The 22067-nt window shown below is 39.3% G+C and overlaps 1 protein-coding gene across 2 annotated transcripts; it reads right to left on the bottom strand.

Moving 5' to 3' along the window:
• Positions 1-295: 295 nt before the first annotated feature.
• LOC133532158 (UBX domain-containing protein 4) lies at positions 296-20189 on the bottom strand. 2 transcript variants are annotated; one of them, XM_061870702.1, is made up of 13 exons: positions 19813-20189; positions 18482-18619; positions 16862-16987; positions 16323-16454; positions 15700-15830; positions 11705-11821; positions 8748-8843; positions 7700-7824; positions 7432-7457; positions 6163-6290; positions 4494-4656; positions 3374-3569; positions 296-2475 (listed from the first exon to the last, which is right to left on the bottom strand). In XM_061870702.1, the coding sequence occupies exons 1-13, from the start codon at positions 19892-19894 to the stop codon at positions 2424-2426; spliced, it is 1512 nt and encodes a 503-aa protein (XP_061726686.1). In that variant the 5' UTR covers positions 19895-20189; the 3' UTR covers positions 296-2423. The 2 variants fall into 2 exon arrangements, with proteins under 2 accessions (XP_061726686.1, XP_061726684.1); XM_061870700.1 differs by lacking the exon at positions 7432-7457 and having other exon boundaries at positions 7671-7824.
• Positions 20190-22067: the final 1878 nt, after the last annotated feature.

The following is a 22067-nucleotide window of genomic DNA, read 5'->3' as shown; positions in this document are numbered from 1 at the left end:
CTGCTAATATTATAAGTTATTACCGGATTAGGCACTGAATTTTCAACTCCTTGTAATATTAGCTGTAAATTGTTTTAGCAATACATTTTTGTCAATCGACACTCGAGACATCTGGTGTCAAGTAGCAGTACTGATAAATCCACTACTTGCCGCTAGATGCCGACTACGAAATAGCTCGCATTTTGGTATGAAAACAGATGCATGGACTGATGCAGTTAGCATTTTTTCCTTACTTATATTTCTCTATGTATAAATTGAGCAGGGTCACAATAACTTATAATACAATGAAACAGGATTTCCAAATAACCATATTTTTTATTGTTATCCATAAATTACAACGTGAAACATTAAAAATGTTTATAACTATACTAGAAAACTGTAATTCCGTGATAAATCAACCAATAAGTGCATGCCTAAATAAAAATAAAATAAATTATATTATAATATAATATTTATATGCAAACTCGACACTATCTATTGAATTGAATGAATTGCAAATTGAGGTATACATGGGCCGATTTTTAATTTGTTGTTTTTTTTTTTTTCCCAGATTTCGATAGAATTTAGGGCACAAAAAAGGGGGGGAAACTGATACTTTCGGGCCATCTCGGCTCCGTTCGGGTCAGCATAGCTACGAGCAATTATTAGGGTTAGCACAACTTGACGTCCCTTTGCGTGCACGGCCACAGATAAGATAATAACTTGAATTTTGACAACCCTAAATAGCCGAAAGGGATAGTGCCATACATTAGAAAGGGACAGCATGATTCGGCCCTGTAGTACCATTGGGTAGTACTATTACTTTTTCTGTGGTACAGTCAAGTGCAAAAATATGTATCGAAATAAGCGTCTCATAAATATGGTACTACGCTCTTATTACACTGGAATAAGATGCTATGGGACATATTTTTGAGTAAGATGTGTACACCCATATTTTTACACTTGTCTGTACATATAAAGTTAACTATTTCTGTAGAATAAAAACACAATTTCACTGAATAACGTAAAAAATCATCCAAAAAATGTATGGAATATTTGTTACTCAATGAAAAATTCTCTTCTTCCTCGCGTTTGCCCCGGCATTTCGCCACGGCTCATGGGAGCCTGGGATCCGCTTGGCAACTAATCCCAAGAATTGGCGTAGGCATTTACGAAAGCAAATGCCATCTGACCTTCCAATCCAGAGGGTAAACTAAGCCTTTGGGATTAGTCCGGTTTTCTCACGTTTTCCTTCACCGGAAAGCGACTGGTAAATATGAAATAATATTTCGTACAAGTTCCGAAAAATGATGGTACGTGCCGGGGTTTGTACTCGCGACCTGCGGATTGCAAGTCGCCCTTATAATATCATTGCCCCTTACATGAAATTTAATGTATATCTGATCAACTCCGGTGCCCTCGTCTAGTAATATTCAACTTAATTCTTTACTTTCGATTTTTCATTCAAATTATTAAATTTATTAAACACATTTAGGTATGTATGATGACGAAATTCATTATATCAAAAGTTGTACTGTAGGCACATTTTTATTTTTTTCGGATTATTCCCACTAGTTACCACCACACCGAACCAAACAGAGTTTGTGGTAACTACCGGGATTTATTTTTTCCAGTGATTACCACAGGTAAAATGTGGGATTTTTTTCCCAGTAGTTACCATCAAAATTTTGTTAAAGTTGTAAACTTATAAAATCAGTATAAATAGAATAGTATAAATATAGAGTACTTTAATAAATAATGATATGTCGGTTTAAGACTGAATTCAAATTACAATTAATAAGATAAATTTCATCCAATCGTTAATTTCTCTCGTTAATTTTAGTGTTAGCACTTGTATCGGTAAAACTGTATTTTTTTCATATCACTAAGGCAGTTTACGGAAACACGAATAGACTTGTATATTTTTTTTAAGCACTCTATACAGTATGTATATTAACTAAAACCATTTACTCAAACAGCGAAAGAGCGAAAAAAAAACGTTTTCATAGAAAACTTCAACGCCTGACCAGCTAAAATGTACGAAATAGCCAAATTTTATTTCGTTATTTCGGGGTTGGTCCCATAGTAAGTTACTCAGTATGACATATACATTAACGGGTTTGAGTAAATGGTTTTAGTTAATATATACATACTGTATTTATACAATACCATTTATATTGTTTTTAATTAGTATTGAACTCTAACAAAATTTGAGTGGTAACTACTGGGAAAAAAAATCCCAGTAGTTACCACTGGTAACTGGGAAAAAAATCCCAGTAGTTACCACTGGTAACAACTTGGTGGTAACAAGTGGGAATAACCTATTTTTTCATTTTTAGAATAGCCCCTTTTACAAAGTATGGTATTATTTCTATACTCTGTGATATTTTGGTCGCCATATATTGTGTCTTTACTTCTTAATATTGTTGATGCTGAATAAATGTCTACATCTGCTGCGTCGAGTTCCCATTCCATGTGTTGTTGTCATCATCGGGTCTGAAAAAGAATGACATGTTATAGGGTATAAGTGACGGCTTGACAATACTTATTTACTTTTTTTATATATATACTACGTCGGTGGCAACCAAGCATACCCTAAGGCGGAGTGGTGACTGCTTTGAGGACATTCGGAGGATTACAGGTCACTTCTGGATGAGATTAGCTCAGGACGGGACAAGTGGCGTACTCGAAGACAGGCCGATGCTCAGCAGATAAAGGGCTGATATGATGATGATATTAATTTAAAAATCATACTAAACACAAAATTTTAGCGCAAATACAGTGACAAACAGAATCCGCGGGCCCTAGCAGATTACTGCCAGTGAATGTGTTAAGATCGATTCGAAATTGTCGGCTTATTTTTAAAACATTTTTTGGGTTTGATCAAAAGGTTTTTGGGAATACGTGTGGATAACAAATTATTTTTTAATTAGACGAGTTTAGATATAACAAAAATATATTTAAAAAATGGCACTAATTATTATTACAACAAAAATACTCGTAACTTGGAGTTGAAATCAATCAAAAACTTTAAATTGCTAAAAATATGTAAGTGATATGTATTTAGTATATGTAATGTATGTAAAGCCTCATTTAGGCGGTTCAATATCGAAGAGTACAATGGATTCAGTCGATCGAGCGAATACCGCTATGTAAAGAAAATAGAAGGCAAATTCTTGAACCGTCTAAAAAGAAATAAAATTAAAAAAAAAATACACACAAAACTCCTATCTCAATCAATTTCCTACTTATCCTAGCACTCATAAACCTCATATTCCTTGGTTTGTAATTTAGTTTAAGGAGCAATGGGACTGGCGGAATTTTAAGATTAGAAGTCCCTAGATAAATAAAAGAAAAAAAAATAGTAAATGATATTTCTGAAAATGTAACCTACCGTTCCCCCCTTAGCCGATGCACGTTGCCCCTCCTGGCGGCGGCGGCGGGGGCGGCGCCCCCCGCGGGGGACGCGGAGGGGGCGGCGCCCCCCGGCGCGGGCGGCGCGCCGCGCGCGGGGACGAGCGACATCAGCCACGTGTACAGACGCGTAGACGGCTCGAAGATCATGGTTGACAGGAGTTGCGACACAATGGCTGTAACAAATAACGTTATTCATAAAACATTACTGGGTTTAATTTGGCATGGCATTTGGCTTAGTACTGTCTCTTTTCAAACATAGACAGATAGAATCATACTTTCTTTGGCTTTTACTAATACCCAAAAGATAGAGATGATTTATTTATTTATTTAATCTTTATTGCACAAAAGAAAACCTTATAGTACAAAAGGCGGACTTAATGCCATGAGGTATCTACCAGTCAACCTTTAGGCAAAGCAGAGAGATTGTGGGCGGTGCTACTTTAGCAACAACAACCAAATATAATACAATAACATACCATACATACATACATAAATATACATACTTATATTTCTTATAATATATACATAAATAACGACAATACAGAGAGCTTACACATACATTATTATTTTTTCATTCTGCTAGCAAAGAAAGCACGTAAGGATTTTTTAAACCAAACTTATTTTGTGTTATTTTGATGCCGTAGGGAAGTCTGTTCCAAAGACGGGCCGCCTGCACGGAAAACGAATTCGACATGAACCCAGTGCGGTGAAGAGGGATAGATAGAGAGATATTGCCGGAAGAGCGAAGTTGACGGTCCCGGGTAACGCCGTTGTATTGAAATAGAGACTTAAGGTAATTATTGAAGTTCGCTCCGGTCGCTAGGAGCATGCGTTTGTCAACTGTGATCAAATTTCAGAGACACTTGGTTGATATTTTTCAATTAAAACACGTGTTACCTATAATGTTGCCGACGGTAGACGGTCGCGCTGGCACGGCGGCGCGCGGCAACACGAGCAGCGCCGCGGACGGCGCCAGTTCGAGTCGCCGGAGTGTCGCTTCTGTGTCTGTTAAGTCTCGTCGCGGGAACGACACTTTAATTCACATATTAGTCTTGATATCAACTTAGTTGATATTTGTTGTGTAAAACAAGTCTCACCTATAATGTTGCCGACGGTCGACGGTCGCGCTGGCACGGCGGCGCGCGGCAACACGAGCAGCGCCGCGGACGGCGCCAGTTCGAGTCGCCGGAGTGTCGCTTCTGTGTCCGTTAGCTCTCGGCGAGGGAACGCCAGCCATAAGGAGAATTGGGCGGTGGGTAGCTGGAAACAAAACATACCTAGTTAATGCAAAACAATAATGATGAATAATGAAAGAACTACATACGTATTTTATACGTTTTTATTTTTTTGCGATAAGACCGCCTGTTGTTTAACTCTTCTTTATGTGTTGTATTATTTGTACTGTTTCTGTATTGAGGTGTGCAATAAAGAGTATTTGTATTGTATTGTATTTCTAAGATTTAAAGCCTTCCTCTATCTGAATGACCTCGCGTTTCAAAACTCCCTCGACCTCCCTTCTTCATTCTTCACCTTTACAACTTAAATTTGCACAAGCAAACAAATTATTGCGTCTGATAGGGACCGTGCGCGTTGGAGGGTCTGCCATCTAGTGGCCTGAATCGGAACCATAAACATGCACATTTACACGTCACGTGCTTTCTTGTGCATAGTAGGTTCTGCCATCTTGTGGGCTACATCGGAACAAAAAACATCACATTTACGCCTCGCGCCAAAAATCTGACGGCTCCTGTGCTGCCTCCTACAGTTCATGCACGCTCCCTATAGCTCACTTAAAACTCACTCACTCCCTTTAATCTTAAATAAACAGCGTCCTATCACTCAAATCTCTGAAAAGTCATAATCTCTGAAGAGAATAATTGCGCACGCCTCGCGTCGAGTGACACAGGTTTCCCGTCCGACGGCCAAGCGGCGACTGCCCCTCGTCGCCCGCGCAGATACCCACACGCCGAGAAAACGCACAAAGTTGAATAGTATCGATTTCCCAAGAACTATTTATTAATGTTCTTATGTATTTTTCATGTCACTATATGATGTTACTATAATGTTGTATTGACTTGTAAAACAGCCCCTGAGGCCTACTTGCAGAATAAATTTTTGAATTTGAATTTTTGTACGTGAGCTACAGCGCCGTCCTGAGTTGCTGTTATACAATACAACTTACATCCAAATTATCGGCGACATATCGGTGCACCTCAGCCAGTCTTGCCTCGGCAGGGAAGTGGTTTGCATGGGTGGTCCCGACAAGTACTTTGAATTATACGTGAGCTACAGCGCCCTCCTGAGTTGCTGTTATACAATACAACTTACATCCAAATTATCGGCGACATATCGGTGCACCTCAGCCAGTCTTGCCTCGGCAGGGAAGTGGTTTGCATGGGTGGTCCCGACAAGTACTTTGAATTATACGTGAGCTACAGCGCCCTCCTGAGTTGCTGTTATACAATACAACTTACATCCAAATTATCGGCGACATATCGGTGCACCTCAGCCAGTCTTGCCTCGGCAGGGAAGTGGTTTGCATGGGTGGTCCCGACAAGTACTTTGAATTATACGTGAGCTACAGCGCCCTCCTGAGTTGCTGTTATACATTACAACTTACATCCAAATTATCGGCGACATATCGGTGCACCTCAGCCAGTCTTGCCTCGGCAGGGAAGTGGTTTGCATGGGTGGTCCCGACAAGTACTTTGAATTATACGTGAGCTACAGCGCCCTCCTGAGTTGCTGTTATACAATACAACTTACATCCAAATTATCGGCGACATATCGGTGCACCTCGGCCAGCCTTGCCTCGGCAGGGAAGTGGTTTGTATGGGTGGTGCCGTCCGGTAGTTTGAACTGCACGCGAGCTTGTAGGGCTCCGTCCCCGGATGCTGTTAGACAATAAATATATTATGACGTTTAAAGAAATATTTAATTCTAAGGCTCTTATAAACTAACGGATATACACAGTGTTTTTTATTTCCGTTAATATCTAGGGGGAATTCTGAGCTTAAATTAAGCAACTTTTCCAAAGACACCGGTGTTCTAATTACCTCCATTTCGGAGTAAATCGATAATTACGAGCGTGTACACTTGCCTTAGGACCTTTACCTACTAAACAATGATCATTACGTAATGAATACGAGTTATACATTTGCTACTAAACGTAAGTACTATCTCGGACGATCGATGTTCGAAATGACATTGGTATGTCACAATTTTCAATTGTTTGATAGATAGATAGATAGATAGATAAATCATTTATTTGGCAGCTGCAAAAACACACAATATCATAAAGAACACAAATTATTACAGGAACAAAATAAAAATAGCACAAAAGAAAATTGAGACAACAAAATAGGCATAATTAATAAACAATAAAATAAAATAAAAGTACCTACCTACATACTGTGTGCGTTGCAGCAGGACAAAAGGGTCACGGCTCAGTGTTTGGTTGAGTTAAATCTAATACCCGTGTTACAACAACGCAACGTGTGGCAAGTAATTAAATGTTGCATCTATATGCAACATTTAATTTTATTACTTTTTATAAAAATAAATTCTATCCATTTTTTAAAATTAACTATGCTAAAGCTCAAATGGGATTGGGCGAGACACATCTGTAGGATGCACCCGGACAGATGGGCCAAAATAGGGACCGAATGGGCACCACAGATCACCCCAGGGCAGAGGAAGACCAAAAACGAGATGGCGAGACGACTGGCCGGAGCATGCATAAAGCCGTGACGAGTGGCGGAAAACAGGGGAGGCCTTTGCCCAGCAGTGGGACACAATGTAGGCTATCAAAAAAAAAAGCCATTTAGTTTCCTTAAACGTACTTACCCATACCCCGAAGTTAACGGAATTCAACAAAAACACGGTGTATACATCCCGGTCTGGAGGGGTAGTTTCTCTCCGATGGTACTCTTGCGGCTGTGGCACGTCCCTGGACTCTCTGGCACGTCTCTGGCGCAATCTTCTACCATCTGCTCCAAAATGCGTTGTCTAAAATATGCCAGTGTCAGTACTTACTGACAGTGGCAGTTTCTCTCCGATGGTACTCTTGCGGCTGTGGCACGTCTCTGGCGCGGTGTTGTATTACCTGCTCCAAAATGCGTTGTCTATAGTATGCCAATATCAGTACTTACTGACAGTGCCAGTTTTTCTCAGACTCTTGCTGCTGTGGCACGACTCTGGCGTGTCGCTCGGCGCGGTCGTGTCCAATTTTCTAAAAAATCTAATGCCTGTAGTATGCCAGTGTCAGTACTTACTGGCTGGGGCGGTAGTGTCTCTCCGATGGCACTCTTGCGGCTGTGGCACGTCCCTGGACTCCCTGGCACGTCGCTCGGCACGATCTTGTGCGATTTGCTCCAAAATGCGCTGTCTAGCGAGGTCGTTCTCCATCTTCTCGCGTTTACGCTCCTCCTGTTAATACAAATACAAAATTACTTTTTTTTTATTGTCAAGTAATTTCCAACATTGAAGTCAAGTTGAAAGACATGCAAGTGGGAAAGCGCTAAAGGTAAACAAAGCAAACCGCAGCCAAATAACAATAGATCCTACTCATAGTGTTGTATTCCTGTCGGTGAGTAAGGTTGCTAGAGCTCAACGAGGAGTGTTAGGGTCGGCAACGCGCATGTAACTCCTCACGAGTTGCAGGCGTCCATAGGCTACGCAAACTGCTTACCATCAGGCGGGCCGTATGCTTGTTTGCCACCGACGTAGTATTAAAAAAATGTATTAAGGCCCGGTTGGTTTAGGTTTTTCTCTCACTCTGAGAGTTAGCGAGATGGCTGCGCGTGCCCGGGATCGCGGATATCATGTTTTTAAATAAATAAATAAATATTATGGGACATTATTACACAAATTGACTAAGTCCCACAGTAAGCTCAATAAGGCTTGTGTTGAGAGTACTTAGACAACGACATATATAATATATAAATATTTATAAATACTTAAATACATAGAAAACACCCATGACTCAGAAACAAATATCCATGCTCATCACACAAATAAATGCCCTTACCAGGATTTGAACCCGGGACCATCAGCTTCGTAGGCAGGGTCACTACCCACTAGGCCAAACCGGTCGTCGGGTGTTTCTGAATTTGATTTTTTTTTAATTTTATGGGGGTCCCTAACGCCATAGTACAAAGATTGGGGAAGGTTATCTTCATAAAACGCACCGCACGCGGCTTGTATGTGGTGCGCCATAGTATCTATAAATATCCGTGCTCATCATACAAATAAATGCCCGCACCGGGATTCGAACCCGGGATCATCAGCTTCAAAGGCAGGGTCACCCACTAGGCCATACCGGTCAACACAAACCTAGTTGATTCACTCACCTGCAATTGTTTGAGCTCCTGCTCTGCCTGCCATTTTTTCAGCTCCGCAACCCCTTGTCCAATGTTGCGTCGCTCTTTTTCCCTCTCTTTCTCTAGCTACAGAAAAGAAAAGAGAGCTGATGAAAAAAAAAATTGCTTTAATTATCAGTATAAAAGTACTATCATTTATGTGGTAAAATACAATACTTCCTCTTCTACGCCGCGCCGGCGGTCTACTGGCTTCAATGACATTGTAACAGTTTTTCGATCTGGTCACGTGTCCGCCTTACGAATTTTCAATCTGACGAATCTGTCGGTCACTGCGCTGTGCATTTTTTGTGATGGGGAAAAAATGTTAAACTCGCGACAGGTCAGTTTATAGTATGTTATGCAACAGTTGTATAAGAAGGGTCAAAAAAGGCGAGTGGCGTGAGTTACAGTTACGTGTAAAGGAATACGCCACGAGCATTTTTTGACCTACTTATACAACGTTGCATACAATACTTTACAGTACATATGGGGCTACTTTATAGCACTAGTGCGAGAAGTAGCATATTATGTTACTGTGTCGAACATTTAAAGGGCCATATGTACTGTAAAACGTTGTACGATACATGTGCGAATAGGTAATTCGCAACTCGTGTCGATTTAAAACACTCCCTTCGGTCGTGTTTTAATTTATCGCCACTCGTTTCGAATTTCCTATTTTTCGCACTTGTATCGTAATGTACTATTTCCTACGAGTCAACAGAAATAAATCTTAATTTAGGTAAACAAAGAAAAAGTATATAGCCAAGATACGCGAGCATACCTTGTTACGCGCCCGGCCCGCCCCGGGCCGCGGCCGGCCGGTCGGCGACACCTCCTCGTAACTCATGAGGCCCTGGTACTTGCTACTTGCTAAATTAATTTTTTGGACAGTTTTTTCTCAATTTTGGCCACCGTAGCCTACGGAGACTAACAAGCAACGCTAAGCGGTCTTCGTAATCTATGGGTGTTGCTATATTACGGGTGTCACATGCGGGTTTCTGACTTATGAAGTAATTATTTTTACTATGAAACCAAATGAATATTTTGTAAGTTGGCAGCAATGCACTTAGTTTAAAACTGTACTCGTTTTGATTTTGTTAGGTTGGTAGCCATTAATCGCAGTAACGTTATAGCGATTAAAAGCACAAGTGCTGTTATGAGGAATAGACAATATAGACTTTTCTTGAAACCTTTTATGTATGTTCTTATATTCGTGTTAATGAATGCATAAATGACAGATAACAGTAGAGGAGTAGGAAAACATTTTTTCCCCATCACAAAAAGTGCACAGCGCCGCTAAAGAAGTTTTCACTTCAAAAATGCTTCAAACAATATTTTTTACCATATGATAAACACAAGAAAAACCTCCTGTTAAATTTTTACTTATAAATAATAATAAATATTTGGGGACAATTTTACACTGATCAACCAGCCCCAAACCAAACTAACAACAAAGCTTGTACTGTGGGTACAAGGCGATTATATTCATACGTATAAATACTTATACACGGTGTCATACGAGGAACCCGAAAGATTTTAACAGTGTATTCCTGAACACATTTTTTTTCGGGATTTCGCCTAGTTTCAGAGTTAAAACTAATTTTAAAAAACATATTCGTATGTTTACTTAGTGCAAAACGCCTCTTTGATGGTCCCATTATGGGGCGTAGTCTAAATAACCTTACTGAAAGATGTAATAAGTTTTTGGCAAAAATATCATTTTTGGTACAAGCTTTTATCGCTGACTTGTGCTTTTCTTTCCACAGGCAACTAACACTCATCGAGCAAATTCTAAAAACCCCAAACACTATTAGGTTGCGTTGTTTTATCACAGAGTTCCTATGGCTACCTCCTGTCTCCATCATCAGATCAGCTCGATGGTACCATAATATTGCATTGTCACCAGACTTACATATGTATGGAAATTTTCAGCTTCATCGGAAACCGGGAAGTGGGTCAAATTTAACTTGCAAGATTTGATTACAAACAGACAACGGCCAGGTGAAAGTAAATAAAAGCTCGTAAGAAAGTGACAAACAATAATTTGCAATTAGGTTTTACGAAAAAAAAGGGAAAAATCATTTTAAGTGATAGTTTTACAAATGGCATTTGAGTTTTAGGTACAAAAAAAAAACAAACAAAAAAATGTTTTTTTGGCAAAATTTACATAAACCTATAACATTTTTTCCTTATTTTGCATCCGTGCTTAAATTGTTTCGGGTTCCTCGTGTATACAAGAAAACATCCATGACTCAGTAACAAATATCTGTGCTCCTCACACAAATAAATGCCCTTACCGGGATTTGAACCCCGGACCATCGGCTTCATAGGCAGGGACCCACTTGGCCAGATCGGTCGTCATATATATTATGTAAATCGGATGACAATGCAATATTATGATGACATGAAGCTGATCTGATGATGGAGACAGGTGGCCATGGGAATTCAGTGATAAAACAACGCAAAATAATTGTGTTTGGGGTTCTTAGAATTGTCTCGATGAGTATTAGCAAAGATATTTATAACACCGTATAAGACAAAGTGTAAGAAAAAAACGTGTCTCGGAAAATCAAGACAAAGGGTATACCCGGGTAAGCATGGCCAACTTGTCCTTAGCGAAAAAATTAATTTCCTTTTACTGGATTATTAACCTGTGTAATATGTAGTGCTTTCACCAAAAATTAAGCCTCAAATGCTTCAGGTTTTCAAAAAAAATTTGCAAAAAAAGAAAAAAAAAAAACATTTTTATTTTATTACAGCACTACATATTACACAGGTCAATAATTTTTAGTCCTGTGTCGAAAGATGACAATTTACTTTGACAATACGCCTCTATATTAAATTCTCTATGGTATTAGTTACGCGTGGAAAGAAAAGTACAGTCAGCGCCAAAGTCGTGTACCAAAAATGTAATTTTTGCCAAAAACTTAACGCTCAATCATCTTTACCTGTCTCTCTTTCTCTGCTTTCTCTTTCCTCTTAGCCTCGATAAGAGCCTTAGCTCTCTCCATCTTCTCTTCTGCGCTCAGAGTGCTCTCTGATGCTGCCAACTTCGCTTCAGGTTCCTTAAATAGAGGGAATAATTAGCAGGTAATCGCAGCCAAATAACACTAGACCCTACTCATAGTGTTGTGTTCCTGCCGGTGAGTAAGGTTGCCAGAGCTCAACGAGGGGGGTGGGGTTAGGGTCGGCAACGCGCATGTAACTCCTCTGGAGTTGCAGGTGTACATAGGCTACGGAGACTGCTCACCATCAGGCAGGCCGTATGCTTGTTTGCCACCGACGTAGTATAAAAAACAAATTGGCCGTTTGCTCCTTAATGTTGGACGGCGGTGGCGCCGGTTTCTCTTTGTCTAAAAAAAAACAAAAAAAAAGTAAAACACTGTGTTCCAAGTTTATAGAGCAGACTTCTGGGTGCCTTTCGACCAGAGATGTGCTATGCTATGTTTTCGTACATTTGAAACGTAGCTGTAGTTGGAGCTGCGTTTCAAATGTATGAAAACATAGTACAGCAAGCATAGCACATCACTGGTCGAAAGGCACCCTAGAGGAAAAGGAGCTCAACGAGGGTGTTAGGTTCGGCAACGCGCATGTAACTCCTCTGGAGTTGCAGGCGTACATAGGCTACGGATACTGCTTACCATCAGGCAGGCGACGTAGTATAAAAGGTCTATGGTACCTTCCTACGAATGGATATATACACCGTGTTTTTTTTTCCGTTAATTTCAAGGATGCATTCCTGAGCTTAAATTAAGTAGGTACCTTTCTCAAAGACACCGGTATTCTAATTAATTCCATTTCGGAGATAATCAATAATTTATTTTTATCTTATAAAGCCCTTACGAGCGTATACACTTGCCTTAGGGTCTGTTTACATATTTATTAGTACTATCTCGGACGATCGAGGTTCGAAATGACATTGATATATCACAGTTTTCAATTGTTTAGTTGAGTTCAATGTAATGTCCGTGTTGTAACAACGCTATATGCAACATTTAATTACTTTTTATAAAAATTAAAATAATTAACAAAAAAAAAGTTTTTTGCGTAAATTAACTATGCCATTTAGTTTCCTTAAACGTATTTACCGACACCCCGAAGTTAACGGAATTCAATAAAAACACGGTGTATAAACTCAAAATGATGAGAGATAAGACTTAGCTAGATCGATTTTTCACCGCCGAGAAGCCCAGTGCCGGATTAACCATTAAGCAAAATAAGCACTTGCTTAGGGCACCACGTCTAGGGGGGCATCAAAATCATAGGAAAAAAAAACGCGCAGGCTTCATCAGCATCGCAGTCGTAGTGTAGTACTTATGTACACGAAACTTTTTGATACGTGTGCAAGTACCCATCTAATAACGAAGGGTCGTAAGAGAGTGAGGACATAAGCATATCTCCAACCTTACGCGGAGGCCATCAAAGCTCATGGCCAAAAAATCTTACCGTCGGGCTTGTGGCCAACCGATTTTCTCGACGTAGATTACCGATTTTGTAGCGTATTTTGGTCTCTTGCACACCAGATGTGTCGGCCAGGCCGAGTTGCTGCAGAGCCGCGATCCTGAGACCTAATTGTCAAAGTGTAATAAAGGGCCCTGCGAAGGCCGAAAAACAAAAGCATCTTATCAAGTTGCGCTTTCGAGTTAAGGCAAAGGCCGAGCAGTAGGAGGACCGTGATTACATAGGTTCGATTTCAAGCCACTCTTTTGCAGTTCGGCGTTAGGTCTTATGCGACGCCAGGCCTTCTACTTTATGCAAGCTGCCCCACTTTCGCTTGGCCATGGATCCAAATCCATGCTGTCCTCTTTCGCAGCTGGGCTGCCTTGCTCACACCTCGCCATTAGTTGTATTATATGATAACGCGCCACGATCGAACGCTCCGGACGTCCAGCTATTCATACCTCGCCATTGGTCAAATTCAAGCCTTGCTTTCTTCCAGCTCGACCTTTGGCCTCATCCGTAAGCGCTGATCGAACGCTCCGCGCATTCAGCCTTAGACGTTGCCTTTAAAAATACTTCACGATTTAGGCCAATCAAATTAGATCCAAAAATAGCGTTTTGAGGAATTAATTCCCAGCAAGCTGGAAATTGTTTTAATACATTTATTTGGTCATAAATGCGTGTAATCCCAGTTTGCTCTATCCCAGGAGGTGTGCATACATTTTGGGATCCTTAGGAGATATTTTTTTCCTTTGGATTGCCAAACCACTCGATGTAGAAGGAACCCACTATCAATTACAATAGCACTTGGTGGATCAGACAATGGTAAGAAAGCGTTTTCGGATTATTAACATGATTTTATCAAAAATAAAAAATGTCGACCTATTTTACAATTTAGGTACTACGAATACATATTAAGATACCTTAAATGAATCAATCAATCAATATATTTTATTGCAAGAACATAGTTAGGTAAATTACATTTCAGATCCTCAGATCGGAGAACAAATTTTCCGTCGGCCGTACCGTTTTCGATTTACAAGCAAAAAAACTGAAAAAGAGGAAACATTTATGCACACCTTCTGGAATGGAGCAAACTCGGATTACACGTATTTTTAGGTCGAAAAAATCTAATTGTATTGGCCTAATTGTGACACATTATTATTTAAAGAAACGGGACTTATTCGCGTTTGATTAAGTTCTAAAATTACCTCCAACGTCAAAATAATGATGTCGACTTTACAGTCTTCTCCGAGACCATGGGGACAACGCCGTCCTTGAAACGTCGGGTCAGAGGTAATTTTAAAACTTACCCTATTAAGTCCCGTTTTCGTAAACAATAATTTGCTATTTAAGACATTTGTGGCCATTGGTACTTGTTCTGACGAAAACCAATGGCCAATGGCTAAGCCCCTACTGAAGCTCGGCCTTTGCCCTTACATGAATGAGCTTCGTAGGGATGCTCTAGAGGTTGCAAAATCCTGTGCGGAATACTGCCTATGTCTTACGTCTTCGCTTACACTTGGACCATGGTTGGCTTGGCCTCCGGACTTATGCGAAGCACGGTCTTCGAATTTGCTTACACTTGACCTTACCTACTCTTGGAACATTACTATTGCAGTTCTGTCAATTTCCGTGATAAAATGATGTGACGGATTGAAAATTCTATTCTCAGAAGTAATGCGGCAATAAACGTCATTCAATTTACCAAGAAAATTCAATGTAATCTTGATGAGGGGGCACCATGGTCTAGAAATGCTTAGGGCACCAAAATGTCTTAATCCGGCACTGGAGAAGCCCCATCAGAAGATGTCAAATCTAACCTTTAATCACAATATGATTAAATCCCCCCATCTCTGTTCTGCCACCGTGGGACTAGACGCGGACTTGCGTTTCACCCTTACGTCGTTACTCTGCCGCTGATTCGCACTGAACGCTACGCACCCAGCTTTATCATGCGAACGGCTAAGGAGTGGAATTCACTTCCTGCTAAGGGGGCGTCCACAAATTACGTAACGCAAAATTCCTAATTTTTTTACTCCCCCCTCCCCTCATGTAACAGGACCGTCACGCTTATCTGGGACCCCCCCCCCCCCCCTTCAATTCCGTTACGTAACTAGTAACTAGTGGTGGTAGTATAGATATTTTTTAACCAAAAATCTGTCTGTTTTATTTAATAAATCATTAAACTGTGGTTTCAAGGAATCAAGAAATTTAATCATCTATTAACGGGTTTTGGTTCCATTTCTTAATACATTCTATTAAAGGTAAATCAGAATCGCTCTCACAATCGGTATCGGCTTCGGCGGCGATCCCATCTTCTGTGGCTAATATTTTAACGCCCCCTAATCCACTATAACTTGGATCTTTTTAAAAGAGAGTGAATAGACATCTTTTAGGTATATGTTCCATCCTAGACTGCATCGGCACTTACCATCAGGTGAGATTGTGGTCAAACGCTTACCTTTTCCTAATAAATAAACAATAAAAATACTGTACGTACCTTTTGTGGTGCGTCAGGAGTTTTGCTAGGCCCGGCTCCGTCGGCGCGCGGGCGGCGGATACAAACTCCATCGTTGCACACCACTTCTTGATCGTCTAGTTTGGCCATTTTTGCGGCTGGTTCTGATGGCTCTATCAAAATAAATAAATACTAAAGGCTGTTTATTTAGTCACCTGCAATAATTTACGTGGTGCACGCGTGGTCATACTGGGCAACTTTTACTATTTTTAAAGAATAATCTTTATTTTGTTGCGCTGATTCTCTACAATAATATAAATAAGCTAATTCATATCCATCCATTACTGTTGTATAAGTGTAAGATAGAACTCACAAAATGGCTGAAACAACTAATTTATGATGATACAGAGTCATTATTGTACCGCGTGAATTATTAATTATACATAAGATATAGGCTGAACACATAAATTAATCCATACATACACACACGCACACACACGCACGCACGCACGCACGCACGCACGCACGCACGCACGCACGCACGCACGCACGCACGCACGCACGCACGCACGCACGCACGCACGCACGCACGCACGCACGCACGCACGCACGTTATAAGATGTATTGTATGGATGTTTGTTGTCCACTAAAAGAAAAATAAATACCTGGTTCTTTCACAGGTGCGGTGGCAGGCACTTTGCTCCCCCCTGGTGTGGGGGCGGGGGTTGATTCAGATGCCAGCAAATTGGCCGTTTGCTCCTTAATGTTGGACGGCGGTGGCGCCGGTTTTTCTTTGTCTAAAAAAAAAACAAAAAAAAAGTAAAACACTGTGTTCCAAGTTTATAGAGCAGACTTCTGGGTGCCTTTCGATCAAAGATGTGCTATGCTATGTTTTCGTACATTTGAAACGTAGCTGTAGTTGGAGCTGCGTTTCAAATGTATGAAAACATAGTACAGCAAGCATAGCACATCACTGGTCGAAAGGCACCCTAGAGGAAAAGGAGCTCAACGAGGGTGTTAGGGTCGGCAACGCGCATGTAACTCATCTGGTGTTCCAGGCGTTCATAGGCTACAGAGACTGCTTACCATCAGGCGGGCCGTATGCTTGTTTGCCACCGACGTAGTATTTGAAAAAAAGTGTCGGTAGTACTATAATTTATTCTGTTCTATAGATATGCAAGTGTACTAGACTTTAAACACTTACGATGCTCCTCCAGTATCCTGTCGATCCTGGTGGCCAGGTTACCTGGCTGCACTCCCGCGCAGACCACCTCTAATGGAGTACCGTTACGGCCGATGAAGAATAGAGACGGCACGGGGACGAATTGGTCTGATTGCTTGCTAAGTTAAGGTTGCATTTCAGTGGCTTCATAAAGTACAAACATACAACTTTGTGAAAAAACCTAATAGTAAGAAATGAAATTTCTCTTACAATATTTTTTCACTTTATTTATAAGGAATTCATCATTAGAAGCTTTTATTTAACTTGCCCTGTTAGTATGTATAGGACAAATCTTGCAAGTTAAATTTGACCCACTTCCCGGTTTCCGATGAAGCTGAAAATTTATTTATTTATTAGTATTAGTTGCCTGTGGAAGAAAAAGTACAGTCAGCGATAAAAGCTTGTACCAAAATTTTTTTTTGCCAAAAACTTATTTTATTTCTTCCTTAAGACTGCCTTTTCCTTAAGAATGCAGTATATATTTCGTTATTAAGTTGAGAGTTAATTTGAGGAGATAAAAAATTACGGAAACGAAATATGTATTATAAAAGATTTTCTTACTAATCCAGTAACTTTGTCGCCTTTTGTAACGGGATTCCTTTGCGTAAAATCCGGTAGTTCTAATTTTTTGCTGACTCGTTTATGATGTTGGCTCAATGAATAATCCAAGTAGGCGATCTCGAGCGCTAAACGCAACTTTGTCAAAAATCGAAAAAATAACGCGAAAATTTGGATTTTTTTTTTAATTCAGGCGATTATAACCCTAAAGGATTAGTTTTTGATAGTACTTTCTCAAGGCGTTTTTAAAGAAATAAAATAAAAATAAAATAAAATAAAATAGCCTTTATTTATTTAAAGTAGACTAAACTTGCTACAATACGAGACTAGAATTGTCTCTGTATATTATAAACTTTTTAAATTTATAACTTTTTCGAACTTGTATTCGTAGATTAAATGCAGTGAGTGTACACTTTTGTCCCCGGCGATGCCGCTTGGCACGATTGTTCCTAATGTCAATCAAAGCTGATTTGGTCTGGCAGCCACGAGATCATACTGTGCCTACCCCTGAAGGTTCAGCGCTTGAAGTCACAAACTTGGATTATTCATTGGGTCAACATCATAAACAAGTCTGCAAAAAATCAGAACTACTGGATTTGACACAAACACTAATGTAAAATGCTACTGTATTATGCAGGGTCCCTCTTATTTTAGCCTTCTTTTTAGGGTTCCATACCCAAAGGGTATCATGGGACCCCATTACTAAGACTCCGCTGTCCGTCCGTCCGTCTGTCACTGGGCTGTGAAATAGTTCGATAGTTGAAATTTTCACAGATGATATATTTCTGTTGCTGCTATAACAACAAATACAAAAAAATAGAATAAAATAAATATTTATGGGGGCTCCCAAACAAACGTGATTTTTTTGCCATAATGGTACGGAACCCTTTGTGCGCGTGTCTGACTCGCACTTGGCCGGTATTTTTTTTATTTTAAAGTAATTCTTGTGATATTTGTTACACTTAGTTTCCCAACGTATAAATTACAAATATCCCCTCTCTTTACTGATTTTTCTTATGTTATCAAAATTTTGAGAAAGGATACAGATCTGTGCAAAGTGTGTGTAGTCCGTGGAGCCACTCTTCAGCCGGATGGCCAGGAAGTTAGTGCTGTTGCCGAGCCTCTGCAGCACCGCAGCATCATCCAGCACTGACGTCATCTCTGACGACAGATCATTATCACCTGCAAAATTATATAGACAGTTGTTAGGGTTCTGTCCCAAAGGGTAAAACGGGAGCCTATTACTAAGACTCCGCTCTCTGTCCGTCTGTCATTAGGCTGTATCTCATGAACCATCATAATGAGACAGTTGAAAGTTCACAGATGATGTATTTCTGTTGCCGCTATAACAACAAATACTTAAATAAATATTTAAGGGGGCTCCATACAAAAAACGTGATTTTTGCTGTTTTTATAGATAATAGTACGCAACACTTCGTGCGCGAGTCTGACTCGCACTTGGCTGGTTATTTTTATATGATATCAGTGGCAACCAAGGCAACCATCATCCGAGTCATCAATAATGTTTACAGTGTTGAGTAGAATTCACATTCTGCTTATCTAATTTATTCTTAAACTCATTGAAACTTTGGGCCTCCTCTGGGAGTTCGTTCCAAGCTTTGACCACTCTGTTGCTAAAGAAGTGTTGTTTCCTAGCACCCAACCACACCAAGAGCTATCCTTGAACAATGGACACATGAAGTCCAGGGCACTTGCTACTTCAAAACCTGTGTATACTAGGTTTTTCAATCCCAAAAACATATTCATCAAGTAGGGAATGCAAATTAGTTTTTATTTGTATGAAATTTAAGTATTTGGCTTACAACAGGTTAATAACCGGTCTTCCCATAGAATTAAAACCGGGGGAAAATTACCTGAAGGTCTTTCAGCAATGCAAGAAAACTAAATTTCTATGCATTAGCAATATTTTATTGTACAATTTTCAAATAAAATAAAAAACAATTTGGTTCAATTCATAGTGTATTTTTTACAGCTATTGGAGAACAACAATGCAATATAATTTGGAAAAGAAATAATTAATAAAGTTACTGGTAACATGTTGAATAAGATTAGTCATAAGCAAAGAATATTGTCATCCCTCAAAATGTTCTAAATATCTGTTTCCTTAACCATAAACACTATGTATAGCGTTTAAATAAAGCGGTGATATGTAAAATCATTATTAATAACAAAAAAATACTTAAAAATGACGAAATTACTACGAAAATCTAGAACTAATATAACCTATTTAAAGATTACGTGTCCCAATCAAATAACGTTTTTTTACATCTGTTTTATAGGCAAATAAAGTGTATGGCCGAAGGTGTGTAGTATACGGTTTAATTTATGTAAGTAATTACTAAAATGTTCTATACCTTCAACAAAAACTACAAAAATAGCATTTTTCTGTTTAGACAGTGTAACTGCCTCAGCTATGCTGCCACCGTACCAATGCATCTTGAAAACACTTAAAACAACAGTTTTCTAGCACAGTTACAAACTTTCACAGTGTTATTTTGCTATTTTTTTGCAATTTTCAACGATTATGTTTGCACGAAAAACGAAAATATTACGTTGACATGACACTCCAAAATTTTGACAGTTTTGACGTTATTTTTTTTTAATAAGTCATTCCATATCTGTCTATTGTAAAATTTGTTAAATTACATATTATAATTAGAAAAATAAAACGGATTTACCCATAATCTTATGATAATTAATTTATTATATTTATATTTTATATTAATGTCATATTTTGTCATACGGATTATATGATGTGAACGTTGTCTATGGAATACTTCATGTGACATAACTAGACTGCTACTCGCTACTAGATGGCGCTATACTCAAAAATTCATAAATTTAATTTACGTCTACTTATCACAAGATGGCAGGTATATCGCCATTTTTATTTACGTGTATTTAAAATTAATTAACTACATTTCGACCAATTATTTCTTTATCTTTAATTTGCGACGCCAGATCTGCACAAGCAGTGCACACACACCATTAATTTAATCACTCGATTGTCAAAATTTGTACTTTATCGAATGGTAGTGTTTTCACCTTGTAGGTCGAGACCCCTAGGAGTCATAGGGGCTCAGAAAGCCTTATTAGAATACAAACAACAATACTTCCTTGAGAACATGCTATTTAATTTCTTGCCAAGGGCATCGTGTCAAAAACGTTGCAATGCACATACACTAGCGTAGTGTACGGCATTATCAGCAATGAAAAGTTTAACCATATTTTCTTGTACGGTTATAATTAGCTTTAGAAATCATGTCATCGATACGTCTAATTAACGTCAAATTAACCTAAAATATACCCAATTAGTGAAGCAGCGTCTATAAATATACTCCTCATTAGGTGGCCGATGAAAATACAGGTAAAATAGAATGGGAAAAGCGGGATGGTGGCGCTACTGCAGTAAAATCCCTTTCAGCACTAGTTAACCTTTTCTGAGTTTTTTATATAAACTTGGAAGGTGATAAGGTGACTAGCTAGCCACCGAGACAGAGGGTCTACTGCGAATACCGAAGTTCGCAAATTAGGGACATGTGCACTCTAATTATGCCTTAACTGGTGAATGAGCGCTCGAAATTCACAAATCTGCCCCAAAAGTTGGTATTTCTGCAACACGATTTTTGCGAGGGTCAATATTGAGTTCTGCAGAATCAGGAGCGTGACGAATTATTCTTATTTTGAATGCTGAGCATAGCGAGAAACTCAAACGAACGAGATGCCAAAAACTTGCGTCTTGTATTCAACATGCTATATTCAGCAAAAATCACGCCATTTTTAGAAGTTACTCATAATTTTTTTGGTAATTCAAGAGATAAAAATACTACATTATGAGATAGCTACTAGAATTTTAGTTTGATATGTACTTATTCCATTATTTATTTAGTTATTTGTTTAATGTGTCGTTAATTTTGAAATACCTTTTTTTCTTAATTTAAAACAAGAAATATTACTTTGCTAATCCGCGAGAAAAATCTAGTTACATTAATTACTTGCATGTAAAAATACGCAAGTAAGTATAACGGGTTAGCACTAATTGACTAGCATATTATTTTCTCGCGGATTAGCAAAGTATATGTATAATATTTCTTGTTTTAATTAGCATGGATTTCCGCAAAGTAACGCCTGATTCTATTAATCCTTTTTATCGACTTGGCTTGACGGAAATGGCTCGCCAAACTATAGTTCGGTGGCTTTACGAAACCTTAATTAATCGTAATAAGGATGTCTAGTTTAAGTAGTTTATTTCCTTAGTCCAAAAACTAATCGCCAACTGTCACCCCAGCGGAAGGGGCGTGGCCGCGTTCCGTTTTACGCACGGCACAATCCATTACCGGTTCGAGTAGACCCTCTTTATTTAATGTTGTGGTTACTTAAACACGCTTACCTTTCGCTAGTGAAATTTGAACTTTGTATGAAAGAGATATGGGTGGTTTTCGATTGTTTTTAATGTTGTAAGGGAAGACAGAGATTCTTAGGGAAGTCAGTGGTCGGTGAAGATTTAGATGTTGTTGTTAATGTTACAGATTACGGTTATTAGGGTGTATTTAGTGTAACATAGTTATAGATATAAGCGGTGGTGGGTGAGTGGATCTGACGTCTGACT

The sequence above is a fragment of the Cydia pomonella genome, chromosome 26, assembly GCF_033807575.1.
Source record: "Cydia pomonella isolate Wapato2018A chromosome 26, ilCydPomo1, whole genome shotgun sequence".
NCBI lineage: Eukaryota > Metazoa > Arthropoda > Insecta > Lepidoptera > Tortricidae > Cydia > Cydia pomonella.
This window is presented reverse-complemented; position numbering and strand designations above follow the sequence as displayed.

What these genes read in the sequence shown, in the direction of transcription:
- LOC133532158 (XM_061870700.1), bottom strand. Translation starts at nt 19,894, where the DNA reads ATGCATTGGTACGGTGGCAGCATAGCTGAGGCAGTTACACTGTCTAAA. An exon ending in AGACACTACCGCCCCAGCCA is followed by an intron (nt 6,291 to 7,670) that starts GTAAGTACTGAC and finishes ATTGTCTAACAG; the next exon opens with CATCCGGGGACGGAGCCCTA. An exon ending in CATCGGCTAAGGGGGGAACG is followed by an intron (nt 2,476 to 3,373) that starts GTAGGTTACATT and finishes ATTCTTTTTCAG; the next exon opens with ACCCGATGATGACAACAACA.